The sequence below is a fragment of the Haliotis asinina genome, chromosome 1, assembly GCF_037392515.1.
Source record: "Haliotis asinina isolate JCU_RB_2024 chromosome 1, JCU_Hal_asi_v2, whole genome shotgun sequence".
NCBI classification, from domain to species: Eukaryota; Metazoa; Mollusca; class Gastropoda; order Lepetellida; family Haliotidae; genus Haliotis; species Haliotis asinina.
Genome location: NC_090280.1, coordinates 19,211,374 through 19,236,400, shown reverse-complemented (window position 1 = coordinate 19,236,400; position 25,027 = coordinate 19,211,374). Strand labels below are relative to the sequence as shown.

At 39.7% G+C, this 25,027-nt stretch overlaps 2 protein-coding genes across 2 annotated transcripts; one reads left to right on the top strand and one right to left on the bottom strand.

Annotated features, from left to right (window-relative positions):
• Nucleotides 1-133: 133 nt before the first annotated feature.
• LOC137288109 (uncharacterized) lies at nt 134-8,828 on the top strand. The gene is made up of 6 exons (XM_067820508.1): nt 134-514; nt 4,364-4,645; nt 4,888-5,199; nt 5,359-5,469; nt 5,833-5,848; nt 5,962-8,828. The coding sequence occupies exons 1-6, from the start codon at nt 202-204 to the stop codon at nt 6,614-6,616; spliced, it is 1,689 nt and encodes a 562-aa protein (XP_067676609.1). The 5' UTR covers nt 134-201; the 3' UTR covers nt 6,617-8,828.
• Nucleotides 8,829-15,636: 6,808 nt separating this feature from the next.
• LOC137269504 (uncharacterized) lies at nt 15,637-24,083 on the bottom strand. Its single transcript, XM_067803596.1, has 12 exons — nt 23,872-24,083; nt 23,080-23,394; nt 22,526-22,858; nt 22,033-22,362; nt 21,323-21,649; nt 20,957-21,007; nt 19,898-19,996; nt 19,419-19,523; nt 19,035-19,139; nt 18,296-18,406; nt 17,571-17,586; nt 15,637-16,670 (listed from the first exon to the last, which is right to left on the bottom strand). The coding sequence occupies exons 1-12, from the start codon at nt 23,942-23,944 to the stop codon at nt 16,388-16,390; spliced, it is 2,148 nt and encodes a 715-aa protein (XP_067659697.1). The 5' UTR covers nt 23,945-24,083; the 3' UTR covers nt 15,637-16,387.
• Nucleotides 24,084-25,027: the final 944 nt, after the last annotated feature.

Genomic DNA, 25,027 nt, shown 5'->3' with positions numbered 1-25,027 from the left:
ATTCTTCGTGTTCAGTCACCATCTCGGCATTCGCTGAAAATCTCTGTGTTTCAGAACAGCAGCCATGATTCGAGGTTGTCCGACTGGACTTGACAATTGATTATCTGGTTTGTTTACAGGTCAGCGTAGCATTGTTACAGTATTGATAGATCCATTCTTGACATATGTTATGAAAGGTGTCTGCTGCCGATAGGGCAGGACATGATTACTCTCCTTTGCGAACACCTGGTGTCATCACTGTTTTTGATCAGCATCGTTGTCAACAACAGCTACGTGGTTTTGACATGCCAAGCCAGCTCTTCCCTTGTACCTGTGGAACATGATCTTAGAATGATATACAGGTGGCAGAGAAACGGACAAGAGGCTGAAACTTGTGGGAGGTTCCACGCTTCAGGACAATCCCTGGCTGTGACTGATGTAAAGAAAGAAGACCTGGGTAACTACTCATGTCAAACTACAGAGGAAGGTCTTGCATCCAACTGGAGTGATACAGTCGATCTCCAGATACTAGCAAGTAAGTGCTGATTGCAACAACCAGGCATGTCGTCGTACTTACATTTAGCTGATGTTACAAATATTCCATCATCTTCACCGATCAATATTATGTTCATTTATGTTATGATTATTTGAAGTTCACGCATGGTGCAATATGCAATCAAAAGAGTTCAGGATAAATGCAGTACAAATTGAAATGGAATAAGATATGTTGACGTGAGGCAACCCTATGCAATAAGACTTGTAAACATCGCCGTTATCAAGCTTTTGCATTAAAGTGCACAGACTAACATACGACTAAACTGACTATGCTTCCTATAAGGTCTACTGAAAACGGGGTATTTCTGAAGTGGAAAAAAATGCATCCCTCAATAATATATACGATTCATGAGATGTCGTTATTTCCAATTCACACGTGCACTTTCATGCAAATAGCACATACTAATTTAGCCTAGCCCATGCTCAGAACAGCACTTTAAACATAATGTCAAATCGTCAAGATTACTTGTCGTGGACGTGTTCCCCGTTCTGAAGAGGATTTACAATGAGGGTTTTTAATATGATGCATGAAGAATTCACAATTCTCTATTTCCATATGGACAATTATTCGCCGTGTTTATTGACGACATGCCTCAGTATGTGTTTGTGTTGAGTGATAGGATACGCTCCCCTGTTTGAAAACATGCCGTGGTCATAAATACATGCTTAGGGCATTGTGAAAACGGCACAATCCACTCTGCCATTAGCAATGTTGCAAGTTCTATTTGGTATCGAAAATTGGTAATGAGTAACTAAATATATGTATTTCTAGTTTAGTTTAGCAAGTTTACATATTGTCACAAAGGGGCCATTTTCAAAATTCGTGCGAATTTCTGTCCCTCATGTTGTACCTGACATCATCATATAATTTTAAGAAAATGTTTTGCTATTATAGATTTTCCTGAAAGGCTTTGTATGCTATTTTTAAACAATAACAATAAGATTGATAAACACATTTATATGTTTTTTAAATATCGACAATTTATCACGTTGGGTATGTCCACAAATGCCTGAAAATTGTAACATTGACGATGATTCTAACAATGATAATATTATCGCATTTCTAAAAATACTATATATTAATATTCTACATAATTGTGTCTTTCTCCTCAACAAATATGCAAAATTATCATTGCATGCTTTTATTGAAAAAAGGTGAAGAAAATGTGTGTCACAAGGCTTGATTCCATCCTGTCATACTTTTTTTTATTGTGGTTAATGGTAAAAAGTAACTTCCCCTTGATTAGAAAGTGAGGTTTGTATCATATGCAGGGCACTTCTTGTTCTTCAACTTGGTAGAAACGTGCTGGACCTCACCTGTTTTTATGATTTGATATGATTTATGACTTTTCGGTCTACGTTGAGCAGACTGTGAGTAGTACTTTGTCTCTCCTCTCACCGGTCATAAAATGACTTTGGGTGCCAATGACAAATGTGTAATTTTGCAGATATGAAGGTACTCTATGGTACCTCTCATTCAGACCCTTTCCAAAGAAATTGGGGATCATTAATTGTATCAAAAACAATTATTGTGAATAAACTTCTCTGTTTTTACATTCTTTCCTGTTACCATATATTTCGTAACAGGTAAGAGGGATTTGGTATCAGGAGTGAAAATAAACCATACAGTATATGATTTAAGAAGTATTTATCAAAGCAGTACTCATAGCAACACAAGTGATGAATATCTCACTACTACTGTTTACATATTATTTGATTTATTTTTAAATTGATAAATCTGTCAATGTTTCTTCCCTTATCTTTTTCTGAAAATGGGGACCCGTGAAGGTCCCGGGGTAGAATAGGCCTTCAGCAACCCATGCTTGCCATAAAAGGCGACTATGCTTGTCGGAAGAGGCGACTAACGGGATCGGGTGGTCAGGATCGCTGACTTGGTTGACACATGTCATCGGTTCCCATTTGCGCAGATCGATGCTCATGTTGTTGATCACTGGATTGTCTGGTCCAGACTCGATTATTTACAGACCGTCGCCATATAGCTGGAATATTGCTAAGTGCGGCGTAAAACTAAACTCACTTCACTCCACTGAAAATGGGTAACAGGACAGAAACTTATTTATATATCATTAAACTACCACTTGTCACACACATATATTTGGTGACACAGATGATACTGAATATTCCTGTACTCAACTATCGCATTTTACCCAAGGTATTTTCAAATAAACATATATGAGTCATTCTCAAAATTTGCAGCCATTTAGTGTACAAAAGATAATTCAAACACAAAATATTGAATCTCTATTTTCACAAATGGCAAGCTACATTGTTAAGGTTCACATATCAATAATATTTGAGGCTTAATTATGTTCAATATTGTTGTGAAGATTAAAACTAATTAGGACGAAAAGCCATAATGTCTTTCCTGTAACAACAGTAATATTCATATGTTTCTTAAAAATACATTGATACTCAAATACATTGCATTGTAAATTCTACCTTACCTGGTATTTTGTAACACACACTTGATAATTCAGTTCTATGATTGTATGTTTATGAACAGACTGTGTCAGACGGAAAAGTGACGTCTGTTAGTACCTTTCAATACTCTTGGTATCCTGAAGTAAAAGAAAAGATAGACATTGTGTTTTAAATAAAATTTGAAGTTTATATTGAAGTTTTAATCCTGATACGTGAGAATGGTGAGTTTGATCTAGACAACAAAAGAAGTGATCTATATGGTTTGGTCAAGAATCTGAGGACTGACATAAACAAGTAAGATCTACTGAAACGCTACTTGACCAATATGTTGTGGTAATGTATGAAGGGATGACATATGCAGGCGTCGTTATCGATACTGACCTCAATGATCTAAGCGTTGAATGCATGGACCAAGTTGGGCGAAAAAGCAATTATAGTTATTGATGGCCAGAGGTTTGTATTTGTTTGAAAACATCATTGCTGTAATTCCACCTCTTGTTCCCGACCCGTGAAGGTCCCGGGGTAGAATAGGCCTTCAGCAACCCATGCTTGCCATAAAAGGCGACTCAGCTTGTCGTAAGAGGCGACTAACGGGATCGGGTGGTCAGACTAGCTGACTTGGTTGACACATGTCATCGGTTCCCCATTGCGCAGATCGATGCTCATGTTGTTGATCACTGGATTGTCTGGTCCAGACTCGATTATTTACAGACCGTCGCCATATAGCTGGAATATTGCTAAGTGCGGCGTAAAACTAAACTCACTCACTCACTCACCCTCTTGTTCCCACCAACGGCTTTCATTGTGTCATTGATACATCTCTCATAGGGGAGATACTGGCCCGCTGCTGTTAATAACTCCTCTTCGAAACATCCAGTATTGTGATTGTGCCAGCTTTCCTTTAAAATTGCATTCATTTTCAAAACGATGAAAATGTTTGACTTTGCATGAGTCAAACAGTGATACAAATCATGCCCAATTTGTTACCAGTGTTCCATTCTGTTACCTTGTTTATTGTTTACCATTTTTCACTATGTTTTAAGTGTTTTTATGGATTGTTTTTCCGTTTAATGGGTGCTACATTTTATTTAATGTGCAGTTTGCAACTGAAATAAAGAAAAGTGAGTCAATTATAGCATCTTCAAAGAAATTCCTTCCCGTTACTGCCATGATATTTTCCATACCGTTACATCGGCGTTTAATGTTTACATAGGGTACTAGTGTAACCCACGTTATTGCAGCTTTGGATTTGTTTGCATCGGTAAGTGAAATCAAACCTTACACTAGTTCAGAATGGATATCAAGCCTGTCATCAAGTCTTACCCATCAGAATGTTCTAAATGTTCTGTGAGTATCATTTCCCTAATAACAATGTATTTTCTACCAGGACCTGAAGTTGGAGAACTAACAGTGAATGGAACAGAAAGTACAACTGCGAAAGAAAATCAAGTTGTCGTCTTCAGGTGCATGGTTGTGGATTACCTATCTCCCGCTGCGTCTCTTATTCAGGAAAACAGCTTGGCAGCAGTGAATATGTCCAGGAAACAACAGAATGTGTATGAACATGTTATGGTTGTAAGGAAGTGCTCTCAGCTCGGGGTGTATTTTTGTAGAGCCTCGAATGTTGCTGGTTCATCCGAAGATGGGCAACACAAAGTGGTCTTGAAAGGTGTGTCTGGATCTTATTATTGGGTATTCAGTTCATCAAACTGTTAACAACCCAAATGCTCACTCACACGAGTGTGTATTTGTCGACTCTCTGTCATTCGTAGTTAGATACCCAGTGGTCTGATATAATACACCTGATTGTCACGCTGAAGCCTAGTGTTCGATCTGGCACATGGGTATATATATATATTGTGTGTGGAGTATATTACTAGATGATAATGTAACTTACACAATTTCTTTCAGGAATGCCACATGAACAAGCATCGCATGTTTTTGTGACCAATGGGGAGACTCTTTCAATCGTCATCAATATGACGCTGTGCTCATACCCAGGGCTATCAAATCCAAAATGGCGTTTTACTCAGTCAGGAAAGTTACAAGACATTACAGACATGAAGAAATATCAGCCGGCAACCAAGAATATGAGGCACAATGTTTTTGAATATTCACTCGTCATAAATAATGCCACCGATGCAGACTTTGGAGTATACATATTCAGCGTGGAATATAATCACTCTTCAGCTGATTTCATTATTGCTGCCTCCAGAATGACAGGTTCGAACAGTTGACAACATATAAAACACATATAAAGTATACCGAATGTAAGTTGATATGTAAAGCATGCACTCTGAAACATTTGATGTTGCATATTCAAGTACAGTGATTACAGTGATAGTTTTATGCTTCTAACAAGCTATGCTGGTGCACTTTCAGCTACTCCAGAAACGAGTCTTCCTCTGGTTGCTGGTTCTTCAGTCTCCGTTGTAATTGTAACCCTGGCTATAATTGCTGGTGTGATACTTTCACGGCTCAACCAGCTCAGAGGTCAGATAAGTGACTTTAACTTCTTTTTCAAGTTATTTATTCTTCCGCGTTTCCTTAAATCTTATATTGCCATTACTCATACATGTTCCATCATTTTATTTCCTGATATAATCTTCTCCGAGCTGTAAGGTACGGTTATAGGTTCACAGTTACATTCTACAACTGAAATATGTCTTTGTGATATTTCAAAATGGAAATCTGAACATGTTAATTACTTTTAAAGAACATGCTAACTAACTTATCAAGTGAGGAATATGGATATTTTCACTATCACGTACATACCCTAAACCTGGATTCCGTGTTTTAAGTATTTTCAAGGACCTTTCATCAAACACTGAGACTACTATCACCCCCATTTTTCAGACTACTGGAACCTAAGGCAAGTAGTATCTCTTTATTAGTCATTCGTCTGAACATGTAATTTTTAACACTGTGTCGTCATATTTATGCACACGTTACAGGGCGTTCTGTTAATCCCACTATGATCCACAGGTTTCGATCATACATCACACCAATGCAGAACATGCCAGAAAACGTCGATGATCGAGAGTATGCTGAAATCGACGATGCTTGTATTCCTGAACGTGGCGAGGGCAACATCGTGCAGCCTGTTGTTAATGTCCCGCCTGCATGCGCAGACAGGCAGCAGCTGGAAGGTGAAGATGATGAATATGAAGAGGTGGGACCACTCCACGCTACCAACAGAGAGGAACGCCCAACACAGCCAGAAAGGAGAGCTACAATGCAGCAACCTGACAAGGAAATTCAGGAAGCCATCAATGAAGAGATAACCGTGACATTACCTGACTCCCAACCTCATTTAGAACGTAGGATTGTTGCTGCTGATTGGTCGGCTGAAGGAGGAGTATGTGGAAAGTATACAGCAGCGCTTATAAATCAGTCAGGAGAAACAAGCTTCATGACGCAAGAACCTAATGAAATAGTCACAGACAAGGTATCTGTTGCCAGTGGAAAGTATTCTGGAGCAAATGGGATGACAGAAGCAAATCATCGCTTGGTGGACGGCAGAGAGGATTTTGCTGAAACGCTTGAATTGTCGTGCAACAGATATGAGAGTCTGATGTCGCCACAACCCCAACCTACTTACACAGCATTGAACAATGATGACGATATTACCCATGATTAGTACGCAAACATGTGGCCCAAGTACCGTGTAAGCCCGTAAAAGAGGTAAAATGACCGAAACACATTTCAAATATGACTCCATGAGTAAGTCATCAGAAACGCGGAATGTAAAGACACTTTCGTCATTACAGGTCCTGCGTATGGCTGACTCACTGCGACACCAGCGGTACACAGTTGATTCCTGATGGACTTTGTTGACACTCTATTGTTGTGGAGTTTGCTCGTACATATTTGTTGCACAGACTGTCCTGATTTGCACACAATCTTAGTGTGACGCCACCCGTGGCGACTCAGGCCTTGGCCGCTTCGCAACGGTGAACACTTGTTGTTTAGGGGTCTTCAGAGAGTATATATAGCGTGACGAGTACAGCCCAGAGCACGTGCAGCTGCTGCAACGGTTTGTCCAGCATTAGCCCGGATATGGGAAATTTCACTTATGTGATTTGTGTCTCGAGGTATATTTTGAATTTATTTTTTCAGTAAACATTTAATACTTGATCCAATTTCCTGTTTGGAAATGTCTGTGCGCTTGCATTGACAGTAGCATTGACAGTAGCAACGGCCAAATGACGCGCTTCAAATAATTATTTTGCATCAAGCTTCTTCATGCAATCATGGAAAGATTATATACGCCAGTCACCGAGAACCATGTTCAAAGAGTCTGCATTTCATTATCCTCTTTAGATCACTATGTGACTGTAAATTATCACACACAATTAATACCTATATTTGGGTGTAAAGTTTCTAATTTTGTTGCGTGAAATTTGCTCTGAAATTCACATCAACCCGAAGTGTTTAATCCTGTTGATGTACGTGTTTAGGTATCGATACTTCAATTTATAAACATAATGTTTGTGCATTTTTACATGGAGAAAACGTGTGTATTTGCGTTAATGGAACATATTTTGCGTAGCATAAACCAATCATCACTTGTATGAAAGAATTATCTACGTTTTCATTGAATGACAACGCTCTCACGTCGTTTACAACAGCTGAAGAAATCCATTGTATCTGTATTTCGATAAACCTGCGTCATGTTTGTGGATTTAAGATATGACTCCGCCATCCTTATGAATATGGACCAAAAGGGTACACACACGTGAATCGCTCCGTGTTTCTGTAATGAGTGCTTAGCGATAAGGGTTTATCATTGACTTTGGATATTTACCTATAACGCTGTCAGTATACATTTTATATGTGTTTGTGCTGAGATATTATAAAGTGTAATCAATGTGTACATATAATGTGCCAAATACTGATTGTATTGTAATATTCTGGTATGACCAGCAATTAGCTGTTTTTTACAAGCACGTACAAAGATCAGGAGAAGAGAATGCATGCATTTATCTTTCGGTCTTCTTTTTGTACGTCGAGTACTTTGTGCTATCTTTAAATATATTGCAGATACGTTACTATATCAAATATTAGATAGTTTAGCATTAATTACGATTCATCTCTGTGTCTTAACATACTGAACATCTGCTTCCAAACCCTTGAAAGCCGTTATAAGTGAACTGTACATACGTCTATGTTTGAGCCAATTTTTTTTACTGCGAATTGTCACCTGCCTTTTTATAGTCTATCACTGGTAGCAAATACACTGTATATATTTCTTGAGATGCTTTATTGTCAATTTTTGACAGGTTTTTGTAGCCTTTACGTATGCAATTTTATTGTACAAATAGTTCGCAATTACATGAAACATGGTAGTCGGCATCCATGATCCGGAGCATGAACTTTCAAATTACAAGCTGTTCAGCATGATACTCTGGTTCAAGCTGTCGGTAATCCGCGTTTGAGAATGAAGTATAAGTTTAATTCGGAAAAAAACAAAGCAATGTTGCAAAACCATCGTTTATTCTTTATACGCCATAAACACGCCAACGATTGAGATTAGTGTAGAATATCGTTTTACGAATTCTAACAGATATTTGTACATATACCTGTTACGCATTATAACATATGTTTGACAAGGTTTTAATTATATTTTCGTGATAGTTGTCACTGTTTCTAGAAGTACCACAAAGCCTCATCAATAGTCACTCGGAAGTTATGTTTGTCTCAAGTTAGAAATGTTTTTTCCGCTTTCAACAGGAAACACTTATAATGCTGCATGAACTGTTTCATTCTGGGATGATTTCCTGTTTATAGTTACGTTTCAATTAGTTTTTATATCAGCTTGTCTTCAACTGCTTAGTCTAATAAATAACTTCAACGGCTTTTTGTTTGTTTGTGAGTAAACGACATTTGATGTTGGACCTTACTTGTTACCAGTAATACAGACAGTGCATTGTTGTCAACTAAAAGGATTCCAACGGCAGTGCAAAAATATCAAATACGATTCCATTAAATGCTTAAGGGAGAGATACGAAATCTCACGACCAATCGAAAGGACTAAAACTGGTATCATTCGGAACATTAATATTTCTGATTTGATTGGCACATTTAATTTGGTAGAGTCGTATGCAAACAACGTGATTCACATACTTTCACATGCACTACAGGCTACTCAAATGTACACTCAGGCTACTCATGTGTACTCTCAGACTACACATGTGTACACTCAGGCTACTCAAGTGTGCACTCAGGTTACTTATGTGTACACTTAAGCTAGCCATGTGTACACTCAGGCTACACAAATGTACACTCAGGATACTCAAATGTACACTCAGGATACTCATGCGTGCACTCAGCCAATCATATGTACACTCAGTCTACTCAAATGTACACTCAGGATACTCATGTGTACATTCAAGCTACTCATGTGTATACTCAGGCTACCCATGTGTACATCCAGGATACTCATGTGTACACTCAGTCTACTCAAATGTACACTCCGGGTACTCACGTGTACACTCAGGCTACTCATGTATGCACTCAAGCTACTCATATGCACCCTCCTGATACCCATGTGTACACTCAGACTACTCATATGCACACATATGCACATTCAAACTACTCAGGCTGCTTATGTGTACACTCATGCTACTCAAGTGTACACTCAGGCTACTTATGTGTACACTCATGCTACTCAAGTGTACAGTCAGGGTACTCATATGTACGCTCCGGATACCCATGTGTACACTCAGACTACTCGAGTGTGGACACAGGCTCCTCATATGTACACTCAGGCTACTCATGTGCACACTTAAGGTACTCATGTGTACACTCAGGCTACTCATGTGTACACACAGGCTACTTAATTGTACATTCAGGCTACTCATGTGCACACTGAGGCTACTCATGTACACACTCAAGCTACTTTTACACGCAAACTATTCACACGTACACTTTAGCTGTTTGTGTACACCTTAGCTGGACACCAAGCTGTTCACTTGCACACTCAAGCTACTCACGTGTATACTCAGACAGCAGACTTTTATACTCAAACTTAAAATGTTTTCATTTCATTCATTGTTAGGAATTGTTTTCAGTCAGAAGCGACATGTTACTGTACCTCGTGACGTATAGTAGGGTCTCAGTCATTACCGTACATGGTTTCAATATCTAAATAATATCACAGAATCTTCCTTAGAAGACACAGTATCTCGTAGAAACACTCTGACTGAAGGAATATCAGGCCTTAGGTCAACGGGTTCGAATCCCTACATGGGGACAACGTGCCAGCCCCATTCCTGGTGTCCCCTGCCGTGATATTGGTGGACATTTGACAAAAAAGACGTGAAGCTAAATTCACCCACTCTCTCACTCCGCACTGTGCCTATGCGGATAGAGTCATGGTTTCAAAAACAGAGGCACATTTGTGGTGATGAGATATGTTTCCAAAAGGAAACCGGAATGTATTCCCACTACACAAACTGTATTCTGAAGTTTCACACAGATCAAAAGGAAAACTAGTGTGTGTTTGTGTGTGTGCGACCGGATCCTCTGTGAGCAACCCAAATTCTTGAGAGTGTGAAGAAATGTTGACGTGCAAATATGTACCAGTGTCTGTGCTAACACCCTGCATCTACGAATTGTTGGTGTATGCGTAAGCACATGTTTGTGTGTGCAAATGTGTGTGTGTGTGTGAGAGAGAGAGAGAGAGAGGGGGGGGGGGGGGAGAGAGATAAAGAGCTTAACAAACGATTGCACTAAGAATTAATTGAAGTAAAACTTACAACATTTTCGTTTTACCCACCCCCATATATGTTATTAAGCCCTTCGGAGTAATCAGAAATTGTGGCTGTACTGCCGAGGTGTGAGCAACGTCCTGATCACGAATCAATACCGAATGTAATGCAAGAAAACCGAAACCAGGTTTTAACAGCATTCAACCCTGGACCGGACACGATCCTATTTTAAGAAGAGAACAGAAACTTTTCGATTCAAGGAGTCCTGTGACAAGATGATTGCAATCGTCCATGATTAAAATACTTTCTGAAAGGTCAAAGGTAAAAATGATAATACAGACCTAGATGCCCCAGTTTCAGTGTTGCCTTACATTGACAGCAGCACCATACATTTCAGTATTTCACATGGTCATTTGGGTTCCTGTTCTGACTGGCGTGGTACAGGTTTCATGTCAGCACTGCTAACCTCAATGTGTTTATATGTTTATTTATTTGATTTTCTTTATATTTTTGACAATGTTCGTTCCCTTCATATGAGCGATGTGTCAGTTCCGCATGGCTCATTCTAAATTTGAACACGACTGAGTGATGTGAAGTAGCTGCAGCGACTGGCTTTGTTTGATTCCAGGATTCCTTATTACAATCACAGGTGCATCACTACAATATCTTAGCTTGTAGTTGGTTGGTTGTCTTATAAGCAATGCTGCAGTTATATGACAACGGTATATGAAAATCGAGTTTGGACCAGACAATCCTGTGATCATTTGCATGAGCACCAATTTACGCAGTTGTGCCACGGTAACGTGTATCAACCAAGTTAGCCTGATCCCTTTAGTCACCTCTTATGACAAGCAAGGGTTACTGAAGATAAATACCAACCCATATCTTCACGGGTCTCTTGGTATGCTTCACTTAAGGCGAATCCATTTCACATACAGTGAAACTACGGTGGAACGTAGCATGGTGCACGTTGAGCTTGGTTATAAAAAACAACCCATACATTTTCCTACATTAAAACGGAAAATATAACCTTCAATCTTCAGCCTCTCTCTGAAAAATATGTCCATGTTGAAATGCGTCAAGTATTTGTCAACAGTTTGTTTTCCTTTTCCTTTTCTCCGAAATTGTGTTTCAATTAATAATATATTTATGTTTATAAAATAGTATAATTTATGGAAGCGTATTCGCGCAATAATCGATACTTTTTCTCATCTTCGTAGATCATATGCATACATCTACGATACTTTCATCTATGTTAAAGATGCTTTCACCAGTAATATGAATACTTTACTTCTCGGCAGATGAAGCTTACATTCGACTTCGCACCCATATTTTCTCAAGTACCTGACAACTGCGCCAAGCCTGTATTCTGTAACCGCTGTTGTAATTAATATTGCTCTATGTGTTTGACATCATACTTTGATAAACATTTGTTTAAAGTTTATCTAAGAAAAACGATTATGATGTAATATTTGGAAGAAGAATGTTTGTAGATGAAAATATCCTCTCGGCACATGAAAGCATGACCTATGAAAATGAAAGATGAAACCAGCCTGTCCGTCGATGAAGTATCAACTACATCTGTGCGAAGAAGAATGTGTCTTCTGTGTAGATGGACGTATATCCTCACTAGATGAAAGTATCGCTTTTTGAGATGAAAACTTTTACTCTGCAAAGGAAATTATTGTCAATGTAAAGGACAGTATCAACTACATATGTAGAATAGAATGTCTTCCTTGTAGATGAAAATATCCCTCAAAAGATGAAACGTAAGACCTATGAGATGTAAGTAACTGTTCTCTTCGTAGATATAAGTGTCGCAGGTTCGGGTCTCTTATTGTCCGAGACAGATATTAGGCGACGGAGTTGTTTTAAACACTGTTAAAGAGCTGTTTATTTATCAGTATCTAGAAACAACGACACCATGAAATGCGATATATTCTCCCGTCGTCTGTGGTTGACAGATGGCAAAAGAGGGTGAGTTCAAATAAGTAAGATAGACAGCATATTTCTAACCACACGTGCTGCGCACGGTAGTTGCACGTTATCATGAGATGAACGGTCACTTATATGTCAGTGGTCAGAGGTCAATGATCCGTGAAATAAAGCGTTCCTTCATGTTAAGAAATATATAGAATTTATGCCCTTCACACACCCTCTTACTTGCTATAATACTTCAATGTTTAAGTTAGTAATAGTGATAAACGGGATAGTTACATTACGCGCGATCAGTCCGCAGTCCACATATTAGGTATAATTATTATATTTGCAACTGAAGGTATATGAAACACGGCTGTCGGCGACATACGTATTAGCGATAGAAATGAAACTGTTGTCTACGTCGATGAAATATCACCTAGGACGAAGAATGTGTGATCTGTGTAGATGAAACCAACTTCTCAATAGATGAAAGTATGAACTGTGAAGATACAAACAGCACCCATGTAAATGAACCTTTCCTCACCATAGATGAATGTATCAACTTCGTAGAAGAATGTATGATCTGTGTAGATGAAAGCATTCTGTCAATAAATGAAAGTATCGCTTACAAAGGTGAACGTATCAACTAAGTAAATGAAAGTATCACTTACAAAGGTGAAAGTATCAACTAAATAAATGAAAGTATCAATGACGAAGGAGAATGAATCTTCTATGTAGACGAAAACAAGATTAGTTTGTGACACCAAAACGCTTCCATAATATTGTTTTGGTGAACACAGAATTGTTTCATTAACGCGAGTTTCGAATTCACAATCCTTGAGAGTGTTTCCGTATCATAATGAATAGGGAGACTGGTCCGAGATGGTAGATTGCTGTCTAACATACGTGTGAAAAACGAAAAACTAGTCGGTTCAATTACACCAGCATCCACACGTACGGTCGGTCTTCAACGCGATTTTATCTCACCTTCCGTGGACGGTGAGGTAGCCTAGAGGTTAAAGTGTCCGCTTGTTAGGGCGACAACATGGGTTCCATTCCCCATATTGGTGAGGTGAAGTGAAATGAAGTTTAACGCTTGCTCACTGAGATTCTGCAGTTAAACGTCTACATCCCACACAGACACATTATACTGGCTCCGAACCGACCTTGATCCATTAGTGCCCAGCGCCAGGCATGAACCAACAAGTACCAGTTTTGGTTTGATGTGGGCGGGAACCGAACCCCGACCTTCCATTCGCCAGGCGCAAGCTGAAGCCATTACACCACGGAGCCATAAAACTAAAATAACACACTCACCTTACGTTTATTAAATCTTATGTGTAAACTGAGGTAGAGAAAGAATACCATGTCTTAAAGTGTTCACATCATACAGGACGAAGACACCAAAACTTTACGTGCTGATTTCTTTCCCACTCAAACCCACTCAAACGTTATCCCAAAATAACAAATTCACAGCTTCCCTTTCAACCAAGGTGGAAGTTAAGGTTTCGATATTTCTGCAAATAATTTGTAAATATTTTTCTGTGCGTTCGAGAGTAATTAATAGTGCCACACTCAACTCAACCGGAAACTAAACAACAGTTAATATTAAAATACACGACCGTTCCCATATCTAAATATCTTATGTGAAGGTAAAACGAGAACAGGATCTCCGATGACATTATTCGTTTGTTTATGTTTCGTTGTTCAGCGTCATTTTATTGAGCAAAGAATACACAGTGCATTCCGTTCCCTTCTTTATGGGTATCCCACCGAATGATACAAGGTCATCCACGAGAAGCAAATTGTTCAAAAGCAACCTCGGTCATTAAAGTAAAACCAATGGCACTGACTAACCAGTGATCAACACTTTGTCGAGTTCGAAGATATTACAACGTGAATGATAAAAATTATACGCCATGCATGTCAATGACAAACTGTTTGATGCGAAGCGCAAACACAAGCGAGGTGTATTGTGAACCAGGAAACAAACAAATATCGAAGATGCCTCAACCCATGACACACACACCCGCCCCCTCCTCCCGGTGACCAGTGAGGTGAGCAACGTATAATACCAATGTGACACCAGTCTGTATGCGATCGAGTTCGGACCAGACGATCCAGGGGTCAAAAGCATGAACATCAATAGCGGTACGGTGGTTTGTGTCAACCAAATAAGCGAGCCTGGCCACGCAATATCGCGAGGCGCCTCTTACCACATGTATGGGTTACTGAAGACCAATGATCTTCACGGCTGATCAACAGCATGATCAACGATCTACACATCAATCGTGAAAACGCAACCCAGTAAGAAATTCTCGTCTTTGTCAAACGTAGGCAAACCTGACATAGGCTAGTATTGACAAGGTAACAACACTATATCGACTAATTAGTTCAGTCAAGCAGTTGACGACATAAAATGAAGAGAGAGTATTGAATCAAAAACATTAAATTGTTGCCAGTCTAACCATCTTTCACGGACATCGGTTCAAACAACCTGTTGTGGTATTAGCTTTTGTCGTGGTGGTATGGGCACCCTGAAACAAGTGACGACTGTCACCTAATTGTCAAAGGTTCGGTTTTCTACATGACCAATAGTAATAAGGGCATTTGTAATATGCCGAATTTTGCACTGCTGGTGGATGCACAGAGTGCTCCAATCTGATTACTGGTATTACTACCCCGAATAACCCTAGCTGCCCGTGAGTCGTAGAAGGTTAAGAGTCACATGGCTTATCCTACTAGGCACCCATTTCTGCTAGGTGAACAGAAACAATGTGTGAACCTCAGTTCTGCCTTGTCGTGATATTGCTGGAAAATTTGCTAAAAGCAGCGTAAAACGTAACTCACTCACTCACCATCCGAGACAAAATGGCACATTTATGGGTGAAACTAACTCCCCAAGGTGCGGACATCGGGACAGACAGATGTTGCTCGGAATCATTCACCCACAGCAGCTAGCCAAAGCTGTCAGTTTGACATGTCTACCTTGCGTCAAGGATTTGAAAAATAACAAAAAGAGCCAGCGCAATTAGTTGCAACTGTATTATGAACATGCTACATATACAAAAGTGGTCATATTGTTATTGGTTATTTCGCTGTCACCTGAAAGGCAAGAAAATGTCTATGATATGAAAAGTTAAAATGCATAAGCCATAAAAATACATGTAGATGCTGACCTTGACCATCACTGTACAGTTGCAGGTTTAAACCAAATTATGACGATGGACTTGAGATACCAGCGTTGTACATAACAGATCAATATTTCATTTTAGAAACATAATGGGAAAACCCATCAAGGTCAGTGAATACCCACTCTCATAATAATGGTACCTCCTGATCTTGGCACAGATCGGGAGAGTGCCCGGGTTCTCCACCGGGAACACAGCCCTTCAGACACTCCGAGTAATGCAGAAGGTTGCAATCTAAGGGAGTCTCCTGAAAGTTCTTGGCGGGTTCGACTAGGCTGCGTTTCCTGGGGGAAGTTCCATTCGCTGCCTGGGCTGCTTGTAGAGGGGTGAGGGCCCTGAGCTGATGATGAGCCTTACCAGCATGACTGTGCCAGGATCACCCGAACACTCGCTGCATGCTATCTTTAATGTGTGAAACAAAATAAGTTACTGTAGAAATTCACATATATGTTGAAACAAATTCCAATCTACTAAGAGCAGAGTTAAACAAAATGTCAATGGATCACTGAAAATCAGTAAGGACACCAGGTGTCACGAAAAGAGCAAGCTTATCTTTCCACACCGGAAGTGCTGCAGATAGCCGAATACTTAGATCCATGGTTCATCATACTGATTCAAGGTGGACATTGATTTCACACTGGAATAGTCGTCCATGTCTATTCCAGTCATGTGCAACACACTGTCTTTCTTTAGTCGTAAATGGCGGAGTTCATGATAACCGCAGCTATTCGTGTAATCACGTCGCAGATTGGTTGCCTCTTCTCGTCCCTCAATAGTTCCTGCCTGCGATTCCCGAATGTCATCAATTTCAAAATATATCCGGTTGTCGGCTATGGCGGGCGCCGGTTCTGGGGCAGGGGATGATGTCGACCTGTAAACAAATTGTAGCTTTGTTGGCATAATTTATAATTCGTTAATAATTATGTTGAGATCCACATCAATTGCACGTACATAAAATACAGCCGTACTACTTCTCCACATACGCGCAAAACGGTCGTATCTACATGTCCTCGCAACAAGGTGAAGGACACGTCCCTAAACGACAACTTGCATATCTACATGTCCTCCCAACAAGGTGAAGGACACGCCCCTAAACAATAACTTGCGTATCTATATGGTTTCGCAACAAGGTGAAAGACACGTCCCATAACGACAAGTTGTGAATGAAAATGTTGTCGCAACAAAGGTGACGGACTCGTTCCCAAACATTTAAGAGGCCAATGAACCTACTCGTCTTCTAAACATAGGTTGCTGAAGACCAGTTCTAACCCAGATCTTCACGAGGGGGACGGGCATGGGTTGCTAAGATCAGTTCTAACCCGGATCTTCAAGTAATCTCAGCAAATGCGTGAGTGTTATGGCAACCCGTGTAAAGCCCCGCTTAGTAACATGTCTCAAACGACACAACCAGTTAAAACGGCACCTTAACCTTCACCTTGCGACTACCTGGTTGTGTCAACACGTGTGTGAAAAAACGTATATTGTCTAACACTGCACTGCTCTGTGCACTTGTATTCATAAAACTAAGCTCACTCACGTACTAACCCACACACCCTGTACTCGCCATGAAATGGAGAATTGTACTCACTGTTTTACTTCCGGAGTAACTGTTTCTCGTGTCATGTTAAACATCATTTCAGTATGGAAACACACCGTCAATAAACATTCGTGTAACACAAATCATACGAGTGTTTTATTCAATCCACGTATGGCGGGAATTACTTTCCTTCTGTTTCCCAAATCCAGCAGTAATTAACACGGCAAAACCTACCTTGTTGTCCAGTCTCCTGAAAAATAAGGAAGTTAAAGACTAAAGGAAAAACAACGGCAGACGATAGACTAAATGGCACGTTATCACGACTCATCTCATTTAAACAGATGAATAAATTCAACATATGATATACATTTCCCATGGTCCCTAGTATGGTGATCTACCTTCAATTGTTGGCGATCTACAACCCGTATTTTATATTGTATTGTCCAAATAGTGGTATTTATTTTAACTCTCCACACTAGTTTTAATTGTAAATGTGATATTCTAGTGGTTTTACTATCCTTTGACGACAGGTTTTTATAATGTATACATATTTCATTTCAGTATCAAAATGTTCTCGTCACGATATGGCTGAAATATTGCCAGTGTGACGTTAAATATTAACTCACTCACTCACCATGATATACATTTACACACAAACGTGTATGAGGTATGGTTCATGGTTCAAAGTATTTTCGGAAAACTGCAAACATGGTAACCAAAGTACGACATATCTGTCGCCAGAAATTGGCTCCACATAGAGTATCCAGTTGGACAGTTATCTATATGCATTCTTTCAGTGCTTGGATATCACCATACTTTGAACATATGTGCACAAGTGATCAAACAGTTCACCTATGTCTATGTAATGATACTATCGGCGTTTTTAATTTTTCGCTGATTCAGCTAATTATAAATGCAGAAGGAGTCTTCCCGCGTGTCTGAAATTAAGGAAATCCTACCTCGCCGTCGTTTGAATGTTCTGCGACAAAATACAACAGCGATCACGGAGATGATGAATGTTGTAGCGACAGAGAATCCAATACTGACTACAATGAGGTCCTCCAGTCCTCCTGGAAGAGACAGGTTCATGTTCAATATTTGGAAAACACTGATGATCGTTTTGAAATCTGTTTTGCTTTAAGATGTCAGTTACCCGTGGAGATCAGGGGTGGTCTTCAGCACAACCCATGCTTGCCATAAAGGGCGACTATGCTTGTCATAAGAGGCGACTAACGGGATCGTGTGGTCAGGCTCGCTTGGTTGACACATGTCATCGGTTCCGAATTCCGAATCGATGGTCATGCTGTTGATCACATGATTGTCTGGTCCAACCTCGATCAATTTACAGCCAGCCGCCATATAGCTGGATTATTGCTGTGTATTCACTCACTCACTCACTTAAAATGTCAGTGCAAACATATACTGAGTGTTGAGAACCATAAGAAACAAATTCCGAAAGTCTTTGTGTGTTAACTTCGTTTAACGCAACACTCAGCAATAATATATCAATGTGGCAGTGTTCCGTAGAGTTCGGACCAGACAATCCAGTGATCAACAGAATGAGCATCGATTGACTTGGAGTGAAGGGAAATAGCTGTCAGTATAAGACTGTATCACTGAAAACTAGTGATGACACCAGGTCTTCTTGTTTTACGAAATACGTTACACATAACTGTTATGATGACACATGTTCCACACCTTTTTCAGACGACACTGTGCTTGTGGCCAGCTTTGAAGTAGTCGACGGTGTCGGTCCATCAGGAGTTGATGTGAACTGTCCGGAGGACGTGCTGTTATCCCCAGCTGTCAGAAAAGAATTTTATGCTTTTACAATTCTAATTAATTGTCTTGTCACTAGACCTGAAATAGCTGTCAGTGTAAGACTGTATCACTGAAAATCAGTGATGACACCAGGTCATCTTGTTTTACGAAATACGTTACAATCAACACGTAGCATGCACAAGTAGAGACATTATAGTGAGAAAGTAAAGTTCACTGAAATTCCTGTATGTATGTATGTATGTATGTGTGTGTGTGTGCGTGCGTGCGTGCGTGCGTGCGTGCGTGCGTGTTGTTCCACACCTTTTTCAGACGACACTGTGCTTGTGGCCAGCTTTGAAGTAGTCGACGGTGTCAGTCCATCAGGAGTTGATGTGAACTGTCCGGAGGACGTGCTGTTATCCCCAGCTGTCAGAAAAGAATTTTATGCTTTTACAATCCCAATTAATTGTCTTGTCACTAGACGTGAGTTGAATGATGTAACCATACAGTCCTCATGATCCTCATGAACTGCACTTACTACACGACGTTCCTTGGCTCCATAACCCGATGAAGGGGCAAGAAGTAGCACACGGACGTTTTCCGAATAATATACAAGTACGTTGTTATGTTACCTCACAACTACGAAATGCTAATCAGTCACCTGATGTTTGAGCTGAATCTCCAATTTCTAATGGTTGAATATACTGATCCTTATCCTTATCTACTCTTGGGTTAAGACAACATGTACTCGAATGTAACGAAATCATCGTTAATGAGGAAGTGTTTATAAAACAACATACCAGATGTGGCATTAGCATCATCATCAGCTGGTACAGAGGAGGCCTTGAGTGTGGTGGGCACCACATCACTTCTTACAGTTGACGTGGACGTCATATACCCTGTGTGAACATGCACGTTGAATGTGAATATAGGCAGTGGGGCTGTCCATGATACCGGTAATCGGAAATATGGTTGATATTAATATTGAACATTATCGATATTGAAATTGCATTATCTATAGTGTCGTATATTAACTTTTGTGATAGAACAATTTTGTCACACAGTATACAATTTAAGGTCTTAAGTGATGGGTTGCATCATGATTAATTCAGTAAGCTATGGTGTTAACAATCCGTTGACAAACATGTCACCTCTCACAGATGATGTAAAATATATTTCTCAGTCAGTTTTGGCATTTTTGCTCTTGGTTTGGTCTTCGACATTTGTCGGTATTCGACCGATATTTAGTTACCCATTACCGATCTCTATGATCTATATTAATGACCGGTCCTAATGGGCAATAGATTAATTTCCCATGACGTACACCATGAAATTAAGACAATAGTTCTACATTTGCTTCCTGTCACCCCTGATCAAATGTCTGTTTTCAGCTGGTGGCAGATGAAACATCATTAGCATAACATTTTTCGAGAATTGAAGAAACCTTTTTCTTCAAGCAGCATAGACAACACCTTCTCATAAGGTGTATGTATTAACTTTGATGGTGTCATGTAAGTCACAAGTTCCTGTAAAGCGCTATCCTTTACCGTTAGTTGTTTGCTGTTTTCCTCACACTGTGAAGCTGGTACAGTTACAGTACCCTCTACAATATTATAAAAAGTTAAGCACAAATTATGCACAAGGAAGGCATAAATCTGTGTACGTCCTGCTATTCGCTCAAGATCGATAGCAAGGCATACTGTAATGAATACTTAATTAGGATTTGAATCTGGGAGTATTTTCTATCGTCCATCTCACATGGACATCGAATAATTACTCCCTAATCTTTGATCTGAGGTTCAACACAAGCTTTTAGAAATCATTTTCACGGATTAAATGATATTATTCATATACCTTACCTGTGGTTGATGTTACGACTGAAGATGAAGCTGGTACGGTCACAGTAGCATCTAAAATACGAACATCATAAACGAAACATAACAATTATCAATTTTCTGAACAAGAAGAAATAAATGGTTAAACATTGATGCATATGCATTCATCCTTACTGTTGAAGTTAATGAGTGAGTTAATATTTAACGTCACATCGGCAATATTGCAGCCATATCGTGATCTTACTGTTGAAAAAACATAGACTAATATATTTTTAAGAATGAAAAATACACAATGATTCAAGCTTAATGGTACTCCAGTAACAGAGTACAGTTAATTTTAGAAAGATACTATTTTCCTTCAGCCCAAATCACAAAAGCAGTTTGACCTACTGGAAACGGCCAAGAAGTGTTTCCAGTCACAGCCTATCTGTCCACGAGGATCCAGGCTACAGTAGTACGTCCCACCATCAGATGATGTGATGTCGGAGAGTTGGAACTGTACAGAGACTGTAGTCAGAGAAATGATGACCTTCATAATCTTGATCTTGGTCCAGTAAGCTTCTCGTACGTAGATTGCAGTGGCGTTCATCTCGAACAAAGGTGTATCAGTGGGACCGATCACGTACATCTTTGACTGGCGTAAGGGTGTCTTCATGGAAAGCAATGCATTGTCTCCCACTTCTACTTCTGCGTTTTTACTAGGAGTGTCAGGTATATCTGTAACATAGTGAAAGTTCTTTTGATGGGATTTTTGTCAACAGGGGAAATGATTGAGGTATCTGTTTCATACGACAGTACCAGAGAGCGTCCTTCAAACGACATCAAGCGAGTTCAATTAATGTGGGATGGATGTAAGAATGCATGCCCACATTTGAACGGCATGGATTTAGTGGTGGTAAACACAAGAATCCCAAAGAATGTGGATCTCAAAAAAATACATAAAGGAGTTTTTTAACGATTCCACATGAATTTATTATATAATTTAACTTTAGACGTCAGGTCCACACACCATCCTGTCTTTGTAGAACTAAAATGACACACATTTTATCGATTTCTTTTGACTTGATAGCAGCCAATAACAATATGAAAGGAATACTAACACGATACACCAAGGGCATTATCGACACTCTGATCTATGAGAAGATTCTCCCCAACAACCGTCTGACAAGTATATCTCCCTGCTCTGTCCTTCTTTGTCACGCCACTGATGATCAGGGTGCTCGTCATGAGTCGCCCGCCAATCCCGACCCTGTTATCAGAAACCACCCTATGCTTGCCGTCATGCTCCACTCTCGTTCCGTTCCTACTCCATATGAAGGACATGGTCAGGTTCGTGAAGGGGTAGCTTTTCAGAAAGGAGTAGCATACAAGGTTTTCAGAATCGCCGACTGTTACTTTTTCTGGGCTCGCAATGTAGGGTTCTTGAACACCTGTTGCGAACACAATAACATATGGAGAGTAAGTGTTTTCTCAATCATGAAAGCTGTGAACGGGATGATCAACGACTAATGAGCATCGATATGGTCATTTAATACAAATGGTGAGTGAAGAAACTAAAACAGTAACACAAGCTCCAGTTAATGATTCACTTACGTATCACAGCCAGATTTTGCCCACAGTTGGGGACCTTTGTTTCTGGACGTTGTATTGAACCCTTGTAGCAGCTGTACTGACCAAAGTGATGATCGTCAGCGCCATTGATTCTGAACCTGAACAAACCAGTTCCTGTCGAGGTTATATTTCCGGTGAATACTATTCTTGACCTCAGTTTCTTAGCAGGAATGTCAACTAGGTTATAGTTGGTAATATGGAAAAATGTCTCCTTCCAAAAGTCGTTCCTGACTAAAAACTCTTCCATCCCGGACCCATGCAAATTCCAAGCCAGAGTTGTTGTTTCTCCAAAATGGGTGTACACAGTTGACGAAGCTGAAAGGTAAATAATGAAATATATTTAAATTTACACAAAGATGATATAACACGACACTACCCCTCCGATATTTCTGGCATAGCCATTCATTTTAAGCGTATATATTCATTAATTTTACGTATTTAAAGCATACCATTCATTTTAAGCATATGCTTCATTTATGAGCCCCATATGTGCGTATAGGAAGAGGGAATTAGATCTGATTTTGCGTAATACATACCCATCACGAAAAGTGTCTGTCCACAGTTATCTATTGTAAAACGTCTGTTTTCTGGCGGTCCTACATAACACCCATACCGGCCTTCATCTAGGAACCTGACATCACTGATGACAAATCTAAATAACCCTGCTCCCGAAGGTGATATTATCCCTGTAAATGTGATTCTAGATTCTAGAGTCATGTCAGTGACATTATTGTAGTTGGTTACAGAGAGTATTGGTCTCCCGGAGCGTGTATTCCACACGGTGAACTCCTTGTTTGTTGGTTTCGGTAGACACCAGGACAGTGTAGCATTGTCCCCGACAGTCACATTAGCTGAAAGATAACAAGTACTTGTTAAATACACGTGGGAAACTACAAGAATACAGGTATATTTTGACACAATTAATTGATTGAACAATTAGTCACAGTATGGCATTTGACATTTAGGTTTTCAGCTTATGTTAATAACATTTTTTACTTTTATTGAGGTAGGAGTACATGGTAAAGCAAAAACTGACCTCACCCCCTCTTCCTTTGTTTAAATATTTTACGCGTGCGCACACACACACACACACACACATACACACACATGCACCCACAAACACACATGCACAAACACACACTTAGGAACACAAGTCACATCACATCACACACATCCTCTCTCTCTCTCTCTCTCTCTCTCTCTCTCTCTCAATCTCTCACACACACACACACAGTACGTATAGCACTACACACAAACGACGGCGCGCCTGCAAGATCTGTTTCATTTCATTCTCAGGAATATGAACGGTATCAGTGTATCTGTGTCACCTGTCCAAGCTGCTCCTATAAATCCATGAGAAAACAAAACACAAATGACGCTCGTCCAACTCCAGCAGTACATCTCGTTCTGATTCTTAATACTTTATATCAGTAACTGACAGGGAGATGTTCCCCTCTCACAACAAATACTTCCTCCATATTCTATTATATACATATACGTATAACGAAGTACACGGTCCGGCAATTCTGGACACGTTAGCAATATTATACAGTTTGTGACTAGTTAACTACTTACAATTCTTTTCGTTTCAACGCATTTATTTCTTTTTAGCGACATACAGGAGGAAATATTTACTTAATTCACTTCTGTTGTTACAATGCTATAAAGTTATACACAATATCTTCCTTCAGACATGTACACAGATTCTTTGTGCGGACTGAAACATTGAGAATGTGACCTTAAATCAAACTGACGCACTCACTCCTTCGCTCATGTTTGCTTTCGTTTTGGTGATTTAATTAGCGTTATAATTCTCACTGTAATCACGTGTGAAGAATGATGACAATTGTTATGGAAATACAACTTCCATTAGTCTGTGAAGTCGCCTTGACATAATACAACTCTACATAAAAATTGTCATCCTTCTTCATGGACTCAACGTTTAATTAAAGAAACTTCGTGATTCTTTACAATAAAGAAGTTGTCATCCATAAAAACTCTTTATGTGTATCAACTCTAAATGCCCTTCAAAGACTCAACGTTTAATTGTATCAAAGACGCAATCATCTTTCTTTTCACGGTACTCGCCCCACACAGAACACTAATTACATTGGACCACGGGAAGTACTTATTGCGGGATACTATATCTTACAGTTTCACTTAACAGATCCTGGCCTAACAGGAAACAGCTGTTATTGATCCGTTTCGTGTATAAAGGTTATGTTGGGTGGCTAACACTAATTTTGCTCTACACACAAAGAAACAGATAGGTTGTTTATATAATCAGGAAACAGAAACCAAATGTGAGGAGACTATGTGACATAGCTGCCATACATCAACAGAAACAAACTGTAAGCAGCCGGGACAACTAGCTGTAGACCCTAATCTACTTAGCAGCTATCAACAACTATCACATATACGTGCCTAATGTCTTCTACATTAAAACCAAATGTGAAGACAATATTTGACGTAGCTGTCTGTCGC

Coding starts and splice junctions, on each gene's coding strand:
- LOC137288109 (XM_067820508.1), top strand. CDS start 202: ATGATTACTCTCCTTTGCGAACACCTGGTGTCATCACTGTTTTTGATC. Junction 515..4,363: donor CGATCTCCAGATACTAGCAA/GTAAGTGCTGAT, acceptor ATTTTCTACCAG/GACCTGAAGTTGGAGAACTA. Junction 4,646..4,887: donor ACACAAAGTGGTCTTGAAAG/GTGTGTCTGGAT, acceptor AATTTCTTTCAG/GAATGCCACATGAACAAGCA.
- LOC137269504 (XM_067803596.1), bottom strand. CDS start 23,944: ATGTACTGCTGGAGTTGGACGAGCGTCATTTGTGTTTTGTTTTCTCAT. Junction 19,524..19,897: donor TGATGCTAATGCCACATCTG/GTATGTTGTTTT, acceptor CTTTTCTGACAG/CTGGGGATAACAGCACGTCC. Junction 19,140..19,418: donor CACAGTGTCGTCTGAAAAAG/GTGTGGAACAAC, acceptor CTTTTCTGACAG/CTGGGGATAACAGCACGTCC.